At 54.8% G+C, this 17,645-nt stretch overlaps 1 protein-coding gene across 8 annotated transcripts in view; it reads right to left on the reverse strand.

Moving 5' to 3' along the window:
* SH3PXD2A (SH3 and PX domains 2A) overlaps nt 1–17,645 on the reverse strand; it is a 249,274-nt gene that overhangs the window by 48,265 nt on the left and 183,364 nt on the right. For 4 of the 8 annotated variants that reach the window (XM_061403342.1, XM_061403338.1, XM_061403343.1 and 1 more), the window contains one exon: nt 9,194–9,325. In XM_061403342.1, the coding sequence (XP_061259326.1) occupies nt 9,194–9,325 (132 nt within the window). Of the gene's footprint in view, nt 1–9,193; nt 9,326–10,179; nt 10,330–15,868; nt 15,914–17,645 lie in introns of those variants that run through there. The other 4 variants (XM_061403339.1, XM_061403337.1, XM_061403341.1 and 1 more) reach the window with 2 other exon arrangements.

Here is a 17,645-nt window from a genome sequence, read left to right on the forward strand (position 1 = left end):
AACTATTCTGATTCATACACAGGTCACCTTGAAAAATGTCCCAAATCCACCACTAGCTGGCATAAGTGAACACTTGCTCCCCAGGAGGGCTTGACATCCCCGATCACACCCTCTTCCCCAGACGAGTCTTCCCCAGAGAACAGACACACAGGCTTCAGAGCACTTAGGATATCCCTTAAACACTAAGGTTCTGGGACACCGGGATCCAAGGGGGGCCCGTGGCAATGCCGACAGGCCAGAGAGAACAGTGGGGAGGGCCCTGCAACCACAGCACACTGGCTCAGAGACCCCCTCACGGTTCGCTCACTTCGTGGACAGTCCCTGGCAGACTCCTCCTCTGAGTCTGGCTTTCTCTCACCTCTCACGATGCCTGGGCCATTCCCCCACCATCTAGTCCAATAACAGCTCAGGCAGGCAGATGCATTTTAGCCTGAGGCTGAGAGGTGCCTGACTAAGAAGGGAACGTGGAGCCAGGGCTGAGACGATTAAATGAAACCCCCCCTCCTGAGAGCTCCATAAAGCATGTTCCAAACATGAAGTTGGGGGTTACATGAGCCAGCAGCTTCTCTCCACTTCCTGGCATTTGACAGCTCAGCTCCCAGTGAACACTGGCTTCCACCAGGCTTCCCAACTGGGCTAACGGGGTCACCCTGCTGTTCCTCCACAGTGAGGCCAGGGAGTCCAGGTCAGCATCGGGAACCCAGAGGATGAGATTACAGAATCTGAAAAGATGCTGAGAGATGAGAGTGGCTAGTCGGGCAAACCTCACATCTACCAGAGTGATTACTAAAAGCCCAACCGCAGGAAATAAACAGGCACTATGATAATGATTAATCAGAGGAAGGAGGTGATAGAGTGTGGCTGGGAAAGGCCTCTCTGAAGAGGAGCTGGTGGAGCTGAGATGCTTGGAGCTTGGAGAATGGAGGAAGAATTAGAAGCAAGGCACTTTGGGGGTAAGAACAAGGGTAGCAATTTTTAAACCCAAATTCCCTGAGGTCCCTAACAAATTATATCCCAGAAAGCACTACAGTGAAGTCTATTTTAATTTAAGAATACAGGAAAGCTGTGGAGGGAACTTTGTCTTGCACTTCAGCAGGACTGTCACTTCTCCTGGGGACAAAGCCCGGTGTGAGTGTGTGTGAGTGTGTGAGTGTGTGAGTGTGTGTGTGTGTGTGTGTTGGGGGTGGACGGAGGGTCTCCAGTGTTGCCCGTTCCCCAGGCATCTGGGCCAGGATATGTCTGGGGAGCGGGGGCAGCGGCCACACCGCAAGACTCCCACCAAGTGAGTGGTGGTCACTGCCCCTAGAACAGCATGCCTTGGCCTGCTACCACGTGGCTTCTTCTCCTTCTCTGCCCTCACTCACTGCTTCTCCCCCAAAGCGCCTTGCTTCTAATTCTTCCTCCATTCTCCAAGCTCCAAGCATTCTCAGCTCCACCGACACCTCTTCAGAGAGGCCTTTCCCAGCCACACTCCATCACCTCCTTCCTCTGATTAATCGTTATCATAGTGCCCATTTATTTCCTGCACTGCACTTATCAAAATCTAGACTTATTTTCCTTTTTCACATGTGACTGTTTCTCTAGCACATGTAAGCCCTGTAAGTGTGGGACTCTGTTGGCCTCTGTCACCTCTGAGCACCACTCTGGAACTTAGCCAAGTAGTACGGACTCAGTGATGACTGATCACCTGAGGACCAGCCTTGTTGGGCTCTGGGCAGTGTGTGGTTCAACTGGTCCCTTGCTGTTCAAACCCAGAAAAGCAGCCTTTGAGATGCGGGTGAGAGGACTCAGTGCGATCTTGCTTTCTCTCCGCTCCACTCCCCTACAAAATGCGGGTAGCTAGGTGTTGCTGTGGGGCTGAGGCTGGGATGAGCTGGTGTCACTCTGGCACTTTCAGCTGGGTTTCCAAGGTCACCACGGATCCACATCTTTTGTTCAGAAATGTCTATTCAAGGAAAGGCTGTGGGACATGATTGGTCATAGAGCCAATGTGAGGTCAGGGTGACTGGCCACTCCACCTGTCCAACCTGAATAGATGGAGGTAAGACAGGGAGCGCCCAGGGGCCCAGTGCTCCACCCAGCCACCTGGCAGCTGGCTGGCAGCCCTTAGTGCTGGCAAGCCCCTGGATGCCTCCCTGACAACAGCCAGTGTAGATCTAGCTCAAGGGAAGATCTATTTCCAGGCCCCCAGTCCTGGACACACCTTCCCCTACCATCTGCCTCCCCACAGCCGGGACCGCTTGCCTCAAATACTCCTATTTTCAGGTCCCTCTTCTGCTCACCTATTTTCCATGGCCCCAGCCTGCCTCCCCACCTGCTGCTGGCTACCTTCCGCCTTCTTCATCAAGCCTTACCTCCTGGGGCAACTGTACACCTGCCTTCCCATCTTAGCCCCAGCGGGCTCTGCCTTCCACCTGGCACTCCACTCAGGTGCCTCAAGAATTCTTCCCCTCTCTCCTATCTATCCCCCCATCTCCTATATATCCCCACTTTCTCCAAGGCCCAGCTCAATGCCCTCAGCTCCTCGAGGCAGCCTTTCCCAACTATGCTAGACCCCGCCCCCAGCACGTCAGCTTTGTGCGTGCCACAGAGCCACTGAGTGACAGCCAGCATGGGGTATTACAGGTGGGCCTCTCCTCTCCCCAGCCTTGGCATGAAGCCCCTGATCCCACAAGGTCTACTCCTGGATCACCAAGGGGACTCTGACTCTAACTCTTCCTGACACACAGATGGGGGCCAAGAACAGCTGCCAAGCCAAGGCTCCAGAGGGACACTCAGGTCTCCAGCATGGTCTCCGGCTGCCATGCCCCATAGCAAGCTTCCTCTGCTGTACCTACCTCACAAACCATCAGGGCTGAGAGAATCCTCATACACCATGAAGTGCAACCTGTTTTCTAGCCAGGTGGGAAACTGACTCTGCAAAAGGGCAACTGACTAGCTGTGTGTTCCAAGGTCGGTTGGTGGCCGAGCTGCCCCAGTCCAGCCGTCTTAATGCCATGTAGTGGTGGCAGTTTAGTTGTTAAGTTGTGTCCTACTCTTGCAACCCCATAGACTGTAACCCACCAGGCTCTTCCCAGGCAAGAATTCTGGAGTAGGTTGTCATCCCCTTCTTCAGGGGATCTTCTCGACTGGGGGATCGAACCTGCATCTCCTTCACTGCAAGAGAAGTCTTTACTGCTGAGCCACCAGGGACGGAGCCACCAACAACTATCATGTACTGAGCACTTAATTCTTCTTGAACAAGTACACACTAACCCCACAGCTATTGGTACAATTAGCACCATTTTGCAGGCAAGGAGACCGAAGTTTACTTAGAACATTCAAGTAACTTCCCAGGCTCACCACTAGTAAGTACTAAATCAAGAACCAAATCAAGATTAAAACCAGGCTTATCTAAGTTGAACCCATACTTTTCATTGCTAGGCTATCGTGCAATCTTATTCTCAGAACCATCTCCAGCCAGGGTGACTAAAGCTGGGCTGAGGGCCCCAGATTGGATCAGAATGCTCACTTCTGTTCCTGACTGATGCTCGATGGCCCCTTGCCTTCCAGCCAGCTTCATGAAGTGGGCAACAACTGCCCCCCAGAGACAGCCTTGGAGCAGCATGGACTTTGGAATCGCTGATCAGGCTGACATTGCAAGAACATGCATGTGTTGTACTTAGGAAGAGAAGTGTGTCAGAGATCAAGGCTTTCTGTCAGCTGGGACAGTTACCACAGTTACCACAACCAAATATGGCTCACTCACCAGAACCAAACTCTTAAAAGGCTGTTGCACAGTTAAGAGTGTTAGTTCGCTTATCTGTAATACAGACTGCAAGAAATTTGTCCCTCTAGAAACAGCCTATCCTATCTTTATTTGGACATCTTTTCAAGAGCAGATTGGCAATATGAACTACTAATGAGCTGGCTCCTTAGTAAGCACAGAGTCTAACTAAAAGACAGAGGATATATAGAAGAAGTCCATTTAAGACATCGGAAAATCTGCAGAAGTAGCCCAGTCTCACAATACAGTCCACTCATGCTCACGCCAGTTAAGAGTTTAAAGTCCATAAAGGCAGGAACTGTATGGGTAGGCATGTAATCAGCATAGGGCCTGGGACACAACAGGTATTCAAGAACTGTGAAATAAATGGATAAGTGAAGAATATATACAGTGTATGTCTCACTTACAAAAAGCCTATGTAGAACCAGTTATAACAGTGTTCATGAAGAAATACCAAAGGAACAGAACAGGTACATCTTCAGTGTTAAAATGATTCCAACTCACAAAATATATGGCTGAAGAATGCATCATTTTTGACAACAAAAAATAATCATTAGGACATACAAATCTGAGAGGAAAGCTTATTAGTTTGTCTTATTGATAAAGATATTTGTCAAATAATAAATGGTTACATTTCATGGGAGGAAAAAAAAAAAAAAACAACCCATGTAGTATGTATCACTGTTCTCTTATACTCAGGAGGAAATGGATTCCTGCCTATATCACACAGGGTAGCATTAGATCTTAAACCTAACATTCAGACTCCTGGTTCTTTGCTCTCTCTACTACACACAGCCATTAAATAAGTAAAATAGATGCAGCCAACATGTTTTCAGATAACTTACCTCCCTAGATCTCTTTTCTTTAAAACATGTACTCCAAGCCACTGATAGAGGTTGGAAAGGCACCCATGTTTATACTCTATGACATTTCTCCTAGACACAGCTGATTGGCCCAGAGTTGGGCACCTGATCCAAAGTCTGCCAATCCATTGGCTGGCCAGGAACCAATCAGATTAAAGCTTCAAAGTTTGAACCTGTAGAACCAGAGACCATCCTCAGTTGATGTCTATTATCTTGACTGAAAAATCTGGTCCTGACAAACCAGCATCAGGTGAATGGGCCACTGTTATGAGTGAACAGGAAGAGAAGGAAGCCTGGTCTGCAGTTAGGAGATCACAGCTGGGCTTTCAATCCACCTGGTACCCAAGAGAGGGAGAAGGGTAGCTGCTGCTTTCTCTCCTGCCAGCTTTCTGGTTCCCAGTCCTTGTGAGGCTGGGGTGTCCTTCCCATCCTTGGGTTCTGGTGAGATTTTCCCGAATCCTTTGAGTAAATCTGAGTGGGTGTCTGTCCTCTGCTCACTACTCAATTGGGACTAAAGCACTGACTTTGGAGGGGACTGAAGATTCTCAAACTCCCCAAGGCTTAGTTTTCTCACCTATACAATTTCTCACTTCTGTGGACCAGGAGCTCAAAATTTCTTGCCCATACAATACTTTTACCTTATTCCTATAGCTATATGCCTCAAAGGAAGTATTGTATAATATCTCCCAAGGTTATCACACTAGTGCCAGGAAAGAAGCAAAGACTCAGAGTAGGAAAGCTGGATCAGGGAAAAAACTGAGCATCTGCTGACTCATATCCCCACATCCCCTGGCTGGCTCCTAGTCCTGAAAGAAGGAAACCATCCTGGAAAGTTGGAGGCAGCTTTGCTTAACACAGAAATCAGAGCAACTGCCATCAAGATTCTGCCAGAAGTCAGACCAGATTTTGCCTGCTGGAAGGTAAAGCCAATGTGGTCTTTGAGGCGTAAGAATGTCCTACCAAGGCAGCATCTCAGGCTCTGTTGCTTATGTCAAGGGTGGAGGGCTTTTCAAAGATAAGACAAAAATGGCTGGCAAATTTAACAAAACTGCTGAGTCTTTCTGCTATTTTTGTCCCTGTAGATCAATGGAGAAAGAGAGTCCTTTTCTGGCTGGGCCCCAGGCCCACTGTTTAATCAAAAATTTTCCCCTGAAGTCACCCAAGTCCACACTGTGGGCGTCTTTGACATCTATCCACTTGCATTCCCCAGAATATGCTTGTCCTTGGTGTTGGGAATTCACCACCCTTCTCAGATTCTCTTAGCTGTGGCTTATCCCCAAGCTCGACAATTAACAAGAAGAATTCCCACTACCAATGAGCACCACGCTGGAAGGAGGCACACAGAGCCATCCTCCTGCAACAATGCTCCAGGGAGCCTTGTCATCATCTCAGCCAGGCCATGTCTGTCCTTGACCTGCAGCATCGCCAACTCAGTGATGATCCCTCCTGGGATCAGCCCATTCTCACCCTCCCCCCACTTCCTCTGGAGAAGGGAGAGATCTCAGCTGTTGGGACTTTAGGAAAATGACTTAACCTCTTAACCTGTTACTTTAGACACAAAGTGCTTAAAGTGGCTTCTATCACACAGGGTTGTTCCATGATTCCAGTAAGATGATGCATATGAAGTGCACGGCCTGAACCTGTGTTTACTATTTACTGACTCTGAAATGCCTTCCAGACACATCTCTCTTTAGATGAATGAGATTACAGAGTATGGGCACAACCACACCTCCAAAATCCCCTGGAGGCTGTGGTCCCTTCCAGAGGGTTCTGACAAGTAAGCAGAGACAGAGGTGGCTGGGTCCCTCTGTGCACACCCTATTCAAGGAGCTTTCAGCCAAATAAGAAGGGGATACAGGAAGAGTCCTAGCTCCCAGAGGGCAAGGCCAGCCCCAAGGGGCAGAGTGGTGCTAACTGGAGCTGCTGCCCCAACAATTTGAGTGGAAATGCCTCACAACGCCCACCAGTCCTAAGGTCAAAGGCGTCACAATTGACTCTTTGTCCCGGAGTTCAAAAGCCTCACTCACCAGTCCTTCCAAAGCCAGTCTGCAGGATGCACAACACATTTCCCCTCCCCCACTGTCCGACTCTTGGACTGGGAAACCACTCTCCCAAGGATCTGCAGTTGGCCCTCTTCCTCTCTCCTCTTCACCCACTCAGTTTCTCCGGTTAAGCTGGTTTTACACTGGAGGAGGTCTCCTTGTTTCTGACGGCAACACAGTGTGGGTTTGTGTGGTGGACACAGCACTCCAAGGTCCTTGCATTCACCAAGGGGAGAGACATGAAGTCCAGGGAAGTGAGAAGACCATGTTCGGGGAGACTCTGTCTACCTGACACCCAGGGCCCTGGGGCATCTCCCAGCCGTGAAGCGGGCTTGGGGAGGTCATCTGCTCCAGGCCCTGTTTCGGAGCACCCACGAGGCTGTCTCCATTTCACAGAAGGGGCAGCAGAGGCCCAGAGGGAGGAAGGAACCTAAAGTCACCCAGCAGGTGGGTGGTGGGCAGAATCCCGCTTCTGGAGATGGCAGCTCCCTCAGAGGGTTGCTCTGGGGAGTCAGGCTGCCTGAGCCCCTCAGATAGCCATCGGGGACTCCTCAGGAGAGGAGTACCTTGCAGTTCCAGGTTTGCTGCAGAAGCCCCACTTTGTCAAGGTGCTCCCTCCTCCACTCCCAGGCAGGGTACTGGATGCGGGGTGACAGGGCACAGGGAACTAAGGAGTCTGATAACAGGCTGACTGCCTTTAGTTGGGGGGGTCTCCTCTGTAGCCATCCTGGCCAGCAGCTGGTACCCAGGGACACGGGGGCTCACTGCTCCCCATACAGACATAGAGCTGCACTGGTGCCATGAGGCAAGAGGGTCCCTAAGCCAGAAATCTACTTCTGAGCAGCCCTGACTTTATATGGAAAAGCCGACACACCTTCCTTTGGGCCACGCCCCCAAACAAACATGTCTCTACGTCCTCAGTGGATGTCTCCAATCCCACCAGTAGAGAGCCCTTTCTCTGGGTCTTCAGGTGCTTAGGGTTCCAGAGCCAGGCCTCTCAGACATGCAGCTTCTGTGGGGGCGGGGAGGCGGGGCTGGTACTGTGACAAAGGCCGAAAGCCCCCTTCCTTCCATGCAGGAAGGGGACTGGGCACCTGGGGTGAAGGGCCCAGGCCTTACCCTAGGGACAGTTGGGTGGGGACAACGGCTGCCAACCACGGCGGTGATGACTCCAGACACAATGGCAGAGCCTAACCTCTTGGAGGGGAACAAGCTCTGAAGACTCCACATGGGGAGGGCCATGAGTCAGGTCTATGTTGGCATCACAGCCCTGTTCTTAGCACAGTCCCCAAGCCTCCTGCAGCAGCAGCCTAACCTCACCTCCCCCAGGGGGTCTGCTGGGATATCCTCAGTATCTTTACTGCTACTTCTCTACTTGCTGCCCTTAGGCACATGAACCAGGGGCCCAAGAAATTCCTGTTCTGTTTTTGACTTAAGGTGTCTCACTTCCCCTCAGTTTTTCTGTGCCTCAGTTTTTCTCTCTATAGAGTGGGCACAGACGTCCTTTGGCCTGTCTTGCTGTTGGAGCTTAAAACACTGGGAAGAACAGCGTGGAACAGGGAAAGAAGAGCAGGCCCCTCCTCTCTGCGAGTGTCCTCCAAACACAACTCAGAGAGGCTCCAACACAAGCACGGCGCGGGGGCCTTCCCCCACAGCAAACCGAAACCAAAACAGAACGCCCCAGGAACCAACTCAAGTGCCAGCAGGTCACCAGCAAGCTGACGATGGGGGTCCTGGGCCAGAGTTCACCCCGGGCCCTGCAGGGGGTCACACGGGCCTGCACCTCAGACTGCCGGACTTGGGCCCTCCTCACTCCCCCAAGAGACTCCTGCTGTTGAGGCACTGAGGCCCACTCGGTGAGAACCCAGGAACCGGCAGCCCCCGGGACAACCAATCTGCCTGGCCCAGACAGGACAAAGCCTCAGTTCCCAATGACAGGGCGGCTGCTGTGGGACCCTCCCTGGGCCCAGGACCTGACTTCATCCCCCTGTCTGGGCCCTCTTCCCAGCTCAGCAGGGGGCAGTCAGCTCAGACACCAGCCAACCTCCACAGGCCTGGCCTTTCCTCAGACAATCCGCCCGAGGACCCTGGACCCCACAGTGACGTCATGACCTGCCTGTCCCACCAGCCAGCCAGGTTCTTCCACCCCTGCCTCGTTCCCAGCCTGGAATATGGTCCCAAGGGAGAAGATGCTGTAGGATGCCCCCGAGCTGGGCACTATCTGCCCCTGGGCCTTGGAGGGCACAGGGTCCCTCCACACAGGCTGGACGGTGGTGCCTGTGCCGCCACCCTGGCCTTGCATTAACACAAGCCAGTTAATTACCCCGAGCGCTGGAGACATTCTTCCACCACCAGGCAAACTGCTGGCCTGCAGCCCAAACCAACAGGGGAAACTTCAGCCTCCTCGGCCCTCTCCCCGCCAGATGGAAATAACGTATAGCTGCAGAGGTGGGGGAGGAGGAGGGGAACAAAAACCAGCCGGGCTCCTGGTCTCCGGGCCGGCCGGCCAGCCGGGCACTCACCGCTCTCGTTCTTCTCGATGACATCCACCACCTCCCCGGCCTGGAGGCTCAGCTCCGAGTTCTCCTGCTTCTTATAGTTGGACACCACCACGTACTGTTCCAGGATCATGGGTTCGGCGTTGGTGTCGGCACCTGGCGAGGGCAGAAAGCACGCGGTGAGCCAGCGGCCGGCCATGGCCCCGCGGCCGGGGCGCCCCCTGTCCATCGGCCTCGGGGGAGGCTGCTCGGTCGCCAGCGCCGCTCGGAGAGGCTGCCCGCAGCCAGGGTTCGCAGCTCGCCGGGCCCCAAGGACAGGCCATATAGCAGGGCCCCACACCGGCCCGCTGCGCCGCGGGGACCGGGGGACATGGGGAGCAAGGGGGCAGAGGAGGGGGCAGGGAGCGGGGAGAGACAGGCAGAAATGAGACAGAAGCGGAGGGGACTCAAAGCGAAAAAGCCCGTGGCTGCGATGAACTAATCACGGTCCAGCACAAGGCAGAGGGAGTCGGAGGAGAGGCCCGGGGTGGACGTGGTCTCTCCAGACCCCTCGGCCACAGGGGTGCGAGGGGAGGGCCGCGGGCAGGCGGGCTGGCGGCCCATGGGGGCTGATTCTGGAGTAGAGGAAAGAGGAAAGGCCAGGCGAGGAGGAGGGCTCGGGGCCTCTCCCCAACCCCTGTAAACCCAGAGAAAGAGAGTCAGCAGTCCTCCCCTCGGGAGGGAGAGGCCGAGAGCGGGAGAGGACGGCTCCACGGCCGGGCCCAGGCGAGAAGTCAAGAGGGTTTGAGGCCGCCAATCACTGGGGTTTACTCGCAGCCCTTAAATAGAAACACATGAGACCCATCGAATGAGGAGCCGGGGGTGGAGGCAGGGGAGGGGGAGGAGGGCCGAGACTGTTTACTTGAAACCCAAGAAGAAAGTCCCAGCGCCAGCGCCGCCGCTGGAGAGCCCAGCCCGCCCCCCGCCAACTTTTCCTCAAGTTCGGCTCCACTCTTGCCCCTCGGGCTCACCAAGGCGCGGCCACCGACCCGGCGGGCCTGGCGCCCAGGGACTGGCTTCAGGCTGTCGCCTCCAGCCCCGCTTCCCGTCGGGGCATCGTCTGGCCTGGCTGCCGCCCTCCAGCCACATGGAAACCGACGCAGCGTCCCTCTGCTTTTAAGCTCTGCTGGGGCTTGTGGTCAGGCTCCCGGAAGCCTCCCGCCGCCCTCTCCTGGCAGTTTCAGGAGCTTGAGGGGTCAGAAGGTGGGGCTCAGGGGGAGGAGGGCAGCAGGCCAGAGGTGCCCTGGAGCGAGCAGCGGCTCACTGGACTGGTAAGACACTGGACCAGTGTAATAGGCATTAAGCAAACACCGGGCTGGAAGGTGGACAGACCCCGTGCATCCCAGCTTACTGGCTGTATGGCATTGAATGTCCAGCTAAAACCTCTCTGCACCTCACTGTCGTCATCACTAGGGTGGAGTGTGGACCTAAGCACCTAAGACCACACGTGACCGGCTAGGAGCTGAAGGGATCCATGAACCAGAGACCCACTGGTCACCTCCTACAGGAAGCTTTCCCAGACCCCTCCCCTCTGATCTCCTCCGAAAAGGGAACTCCTAGCATACGTCTTAAACTACGTGTCTACTGCCCCACACATCTACCAATCTCCTGAAAAGCTGGGGGCTTCACACCACCAGCCTGGCTATAGAAATGGCTGAGAGGGTCCCCGGGCTCCACACGGCCCCCTTGGTGCTTCAGCCTGCAGTTACATTCCCCACATGCCTGAGTCTAACTTGGCAAATGTTCTGTACCAGGCATGTACCCTGTTGCACTTTTTATCCTCACAACAATCTTATTACCTTCCCATTTCACAAAGGACACCTCAGAGACCCAGAGCAGAGGCTTGAGCCAGCCCACACAGCCTTCATGGAGAGAACCAAATTCACTCCGTGTTTTAAGTTCAAGCCTGTCTCGTTCTGTTACAGAACCGCCCCTGATTTGTTTCCAGACATCCCATTCTCCTCACAACGAACCTCAACTTGATATCACAAGATCTGGGGAGCTTCTAAAGAACACGGATGCCCGAGTCCCCAGAGAGGCTGATTTAATTGGTCTCAGCTAGTTTTTTTTAAGACCCCTGCCCTACAACCTGTGGTTCTTACACAGAGCCAGGGTGAGAAACACTGCTTAGATCTTTGGGTCTTTCCCTCCGAGAGGCTCTATCCAACCGAGGGCAGGGGGCGATGTCGGGGAAAGAAATCCACCTCCCCTGCCAATTTTCTCCCCTGAGGTGGGGACCCTGCAGCCCCCGCTCAGCTCTTTGGAGAGGCAGGAGGGACCCTGTCCCAGCTGAGGCCTGCCACATGGCTATGCACACGCACTACCCCAGGCCCCTCCAAAGCCAGGATTGGGTTTCAGGCCGAAATGCAACCAACAGCTGGGCAGCAGGGCCGGCCTGGCTCTGCACTCAGATGGGGCCAGCCTCTGTGCCTGCCCCTGCCAGCCGGACAGAGGCAGCGCTGGGCACGGGGCTGGCAGAGACCACTTTCCACTGTGTCCCCGGAGGGGAGGGGGGTTGCTGGCAGGGCACCCCACACAAAAAGGGGGCCAGTCCCCAGCCTGTGGGACACAGAGGCTCCCCTGCCAGTTTGCGGGAGAGGAAAACTCAAGGTACAAAGAGAAGATGGGAATTCTCCAGCTGGTTAGAGAGCTCCAAAGCCCCAAGAACCCAGATGATGCTGACCATCAACAGCAAGCCTTCCTTACTGCCCACTCGGGATGCCCACCTAGCACAAATCATATTGCTGTCTCAGCGGAGCCTCAGAAGAACCCAAGAGTAGGCGTGTGTTAGTGTCCCATTTCACATACAGGCAGACTAAGGCTCATGAGGCAATTTTCTCAAGGTCACACAGCTGGGATCGGACCCCTGGGCCTACCTGACACCGCTGCTCATGTCCTGACTTCTGCCCTGCATGTGCCACTGCTCCCGAGGAGGGCCCCTGCCTCATCCAACCCCAACACGCTTGGCAAATAGTCAGTGCTTACTGAATTTGAGTATACTCATGGGAGAGAGTGAAGGACAGGGAAGCTTAGTGTGCTGCAGTTCATGGGGTCGCAAAGAGTCAGACATGACTTAGCGAACAACAACAATGGAGACTGGAGTGTGGGTTTCTTCTTCACTACGATACCTACTGACCAGACCCACAGTGCCCACTGCGGGTAGGGACTCTGTAACTGTTGGGTGAAATGAATGAATGAATGAGCAGATGGTTGAACAAGGTGATATAACGGCTTGCTTTGAGCCAATACAGATACACCAAGCAGGGCCTCACCTCCAAAATTTGGGGAAACTACAAATTCTGGGAGGCAGAAAAGGGGAGATGGGGAAACAGAGGCTGGGAGAAGTGAGGAGTGATGGGTTTGAGGCCAAAAGCTGTTTGAGAGGGTAAGCAGGGTGCCGGGGAATGGAGAGACTCACTTTAATCCAAGCCAAGGAAATCTGAGGCTAGGTTTCAAAGAGGGGAAAAATCCACACGCTGCTCCCACCTCCACCCCACCCCTTGGAAAACTGGCCTGAGCTTTCTGAAGACTTGACACTCTGGGACACAGGTAGAAAAGTTAAGAAAATGTTCTCCAGGCATTTCAGAGCACTGAGGACAGACAGTGGCCCGCAGGTTAGGGGACAAACAGATGGACACACAGACAGACACTCTGTCTTCCTGGCTGCCCCCCCTCCCCCAGCACATGCAAGCCCCCTGCTCACTCTGGCATCTGCTCTTAGGGTGTTGCCTCTTAGGGCTGCCCGGGCGGGCGTGAGCTGGGAGCAGGTATCCGGATGAGAAACCACTCGGCAGGCGGGCCTCTGGGTGATGTCATCCTACAGAGGCTGCTCTGGATCGCCTCCCAGCCCAGGCCTGGAAAATCGGGGGCTGAGGGAGTCAGTCCGAGGGAGGGAGAGATGCAGTGGAGGGAGCCTCCTGTCTTCAGATAGGAAGAATTTGGCGGAGGCATGGAGAAGGGGAGTACTCCTTTTAGAGAGAAGAGCCCCTCCCGGATTGGAAGGGGACTTTTCGCCAGCGTCTCCTCCTCCATCTCATTTTCGTGCCTTTCTCAGAGCCCCTGGCTGGATCTGCTGAGGCTCTGGCAGTTCCCCAGAGCCTTGCCCCACGCCTGCCTCACACCTGCATTCCTCCCGCTGCCACCTGGAGGGACCCCTGGCTCCTGTCTGATCTGGCTGCCGGCTTTAAGACTTCTACACGAGGCTTTTGCCAAATCATGCTCCCACACCTTCAGTGGGTCCCTGCTGATGAAAGAAGAAACGCTACATTCAAGCTCAGTCTTTCTTGACAACCTAAGTTCCCCAAGTTCCCTGACACACAATTCCTCTGACCCAGGCAACATTCAACACACCACACTGTTCTAGGCAGGTTCTTACATCCAAGCCTCTGCTCCAGCTATGGCCCCTTGCCTGGAATGCCTTCCCCTTTACCACCCCCAATTCTACCTGACCCTCCAGCAGCCCCTCAATCACTCAGCCACAGTGCTTGCACTGGATTTTCTTGTGGGGCACTGCTCCCCAACTAGACCATGTGGTTTAGACAAGAGTCGCCCCGATGTGGGTAGACAGGCACCCCAGGATTGGGGCCATGGGACACGGCACTGGACACAGTAATTGCCTGAGAGTCATGATGCAGAAGCATCCAGCTGGAGTCTGAGGTCTGGTCCTGATTTGTCCTTATTATTAACAGCTCTGTGACCCTGCAGAGGACACTTAACCTCTCTGAGCTTTAGCTTCCTCATCTATAAACAGGAACAACAACAGTACCTACTCTGTGGGGTTGTTCTGAGCATGGTATGAAGTGACAGGGTTAATACCCTATGTAAACTGTAGACAGTGTTTATAAAGCAAACAGGAAACAGGAGATTTGGGGAGGAAAGGAAGGGCTTAGGTTCCTCTGAAGCCTCAAAACCAGCAGGTAGGTTAGGGCAAGGGCCACAGGCGCCAGGTGAAGTGGCCATGGCTCTGTCCCTTCTCATGCCTTTCTCAGACCTCACCTCCTGGCAGGCAGCGGGCATTTGCCAGCTGGGCCCACTCATGGGTGGGTGCCTGCCTAAGCAGCTCAAAGCCCCTTATCTACAAGGGTCCCCAGCATCAGCCCCTTACCTCTGAATTTCCTGTTTCACTGAGCTTGCCAACATTCCAGATGGGGAAACCAAGGCCGGCCCAGAGAGACCTGGCGCCTTGCCCAAGACTCCGGCCCTGGACCCCCAGTCTGGCTGGTTTCTCCTGGCCCACGTGGCCTCCCCTCAGCCTCTCTCTCCGAACAGCTGGGTCCATCCTGAGAAGCCAAGCCCTACAGCGGCCCCACCCCCCACTCCCCACACTGTCCATGACCCCCCAAACCCTGGGCGTCCCACCAAGGTCCCTTCGGTCCCTCACAACGGATTCCTCCCAGGCCGGCCTCCGCCTGCTGGCCTCTCCATAGGCCCTCGGGCAGCCAGGCCATACGTTTGGTGAATAAAATGTATTGCTGTGGGCCAAGTGGGCTCTGGCTCACTGGCTCAGGAGAGAGGAAAAAGGGCTGGGAGCCCAGTGATTAGCTCAGGCCGAGGCCCTTGTCACAGGCAACACCAGAAGGATAGTTGCAAGGGGCCTGGGACAGGCAAGGGGTCCTCTGCCTGCTGCCTCCTCCTCTGCCCCCCGCCCTCACCAGTACGTTCACTCCCCCTTTCCAGCCTACAGCTGTGTGAGGATGGGGCTGGCCCAACCCCTTCCCCTTGACCTCTGACCTTTCTGTTTTGAGCCCCAAATCCAAGCCTCACCTCTGCTCTCAGGTTTGGGATGGGAGGGAGGGCCAGGTGCCACTCACAGAAATGGAGAGGCTTCTAGAAGACCTTTCTGGAAATCCCCGTCCCCACCTGACAACCACCCCCATCTCACAGCTGAGAACACAGCTCTCTAGGGTTTTCTGCCATCGTCCAGTAAGACAAAGGCAAAAAGCAAGCCTCTGACCCTGGGCCCAGCCCCACCTGGACACAGGGCACAAGCCCAAGTCCCTGAGGGCCATCAGTGGCCAGGCAGCCCCAGGTTTGGAAGGTCCCCGAGACCAGAGGCAGGTCCAAACTCTGGATCCCTGGGGCACAGGGGCTGTGACTTCACCACAGTTATAGGACTCCCCACCCACCTCACCGCCCACTGTCTCAGCTGGGGTGTGGGGACTCCAGCTCTCTGCCTGGGGTTAACAGCCTGGAGGAGGCTCATCACCTTCAGCTGGCCCCCCTCACATGGGTGGATGGGGTGGCAGTCTCAGCACCGCCTGGATACTTTCTGTGTGCCAGCTCCAGGGAGATGCTGCTGAATCCGCTTAGGGCGGCTGGAGAGGTTACGTAACCCGAGACCAGGACGCGGCACAGCCGGGATGTAAACCCACACATTCCAGGTCCAGGGAGCATCTGCTTCCACACTGTGCTGTGTGGTCATCACCCCTCCAAGGGCTCCAAGGCTGGATCTGGGACCTAAAAAAGGGTCGACGGGAAGGCAGAGGGGAAGGCCAGCGGGAAGGACAAGAGCGGGCTGAGGAGACGCCAGCATGCTGACAAAGAGCGGCTACACATCACGGGGAAGCAGGCAGAACGCTGCCGGCGGGCACCGGCTCCCACGCCCACACGCGGGGACACACATGTTCACATGCATGCGCTCACATGCACACCAGGCGGTACCTGTCACGTCCTTCTTGGGAGACTCAGCCCAGCTGGAGAGCCACACTTCCGAGTCCCCCCCGAGAGCAAGCAGCAGCAGGAGAGGAGAGAATCAGAGGAGGAGAGAGAACCGTTAGGCAGGCAGGAGGTCCACCGGCGAGTGGTTGCAGGCGCCGCATTGGGCCAGCGGCGGAAGGCGGGGGAGGGGAGGGGAGTGATTTCCTGGCCCTGGGACGGCTGCTGGGCGTGGGCCGGAGTGATTACAGAGGCGCTGGGACGCTGCCGGCCAGGACGGGGATAATGAGGTGTCTGCAAAACGCAGGAATCCTCTGGAGCACAGAGAATCCTCCACAATCCCAGCCTGGAATAGGGCCCGTGGGTTATCACTGCCCTGGAGAAGGCAGCCTGGACCTTCCTCCCTAGCCACGTGGGTGGCTGGCCCCACAGGGCCTGGTGGCTCCAAGGATCCTCACCAGGCCAGCAGGCTCGGCAGGCTGGGCCTGGAGCTTTAGCCATCAGGGCTGGAGAGCCCAAGGCCAGCCTCCAGCCTCTGGGCACCACACTACTGGGCCTCCATGTCTTGTCCAGCCCTTGCCCAAGCCCTGGTGGCTTAGATGGTAAAGAATCTGCCCACAATGCAGGAGACCTGGGTTCGATCTCTGGGCCAGGAAGATCCCTTGGAGTAGGAAATGGCAACCCACTCCAGTATGCTTGCCTGGAGAATTCCATGGACAGAGGAGCCTGGTGGGCTACAGTCCATGGGGCCAAAAAGAGTCGGACACGATTGAGCAACTCACACTTTCTTTCACTTTAGAAGACAGGCCCTGGCAGAATGGAAGGAAGCTTCATTTTAAAAAGTCCCAACTTCCCCACACCCTAACTCCAACTCAGAAGAATGGGGACCTTTAGAGACAAGAAAAAATGACGGCTCTTGTCCAGGCTCAGACAGTCATGTGGGATCTGGGCCTCAGTTTCCTCATCTGTCAGATGAGGTTAAAAGTCATCCTCCTGCCAAGAGGAACAAAATCAAAGCATCTAAAATAACTGAAGATCATGAGATGTGAAATAGTAATGGTGTGAACATTTCTGGACTATCAGAGGGTCAGCGCATAACGCTGACAGTTTACCTATAGGGTAAAGTGGCCTGTTTACACTCGAGAATCCTTGAGCTGGGTATGCCTCATTTTACACGGGTGGAATCTGAGCTCAGACAGGGGAAGGAACTGGCCTAAGTTCCAACGAGGCCACAGTAGTAGAGCAGAAATGGAACCAGGTCTGGGACACCACAGCTGGTGCTTCCTCTGCTGAACTGCTCACTGGTTCCAAGCAAGAATAGCATTGGACGCAGTGGCTGCAGTGGGAAGGAAATGTGGAGATGCAAGTCTGAGAGGCAAAGCCTTGGACTGCTTGCCCAGCGCCAGCCAGGAGAACACCTTCACAGATAGTCGTAATAGTCATCACAGCAGTGACACATATTCAGCACTGACTGTACACCAGGCATTGTGCTGAGCACTCTACATATAGTAACTCATCTCTTTTTCACACTAAACCTACAATAATAAGGAATTTCCTCCATTGTGCAAATGAAGAAGATGAACCAGAGAGGTTAAGTAACTTGGCCCAAGGTCACACAGCTAGTACAGTGTCCATCTCTTGTGGGGAAACCGGTTCAGGCTTCAGTTTGTAGCTATTCACCATTTAAAGCACCGGACTTTCCTTCGCTCAGCAAGCCACCTTCCAATTGCGGGTGGACACCCCATGTAGACCTGGGAGCCTGGCCCTTCCAGAGCTCACTGCA

Source organism: Bos javanicus, chromosome 26, assembly GCF_032452875.1.
Source record: "Bos javanicus breed banteng chromosome 26, ARS-OSU_banteng_1.0, whole genome shotgun sequence".
NCBI classification, from domain to species: Eukaryota; Metazoa; Chordata; class Mammalia; order Artiodactyla; family Bovidae; genus Bos; species Bos javanicus.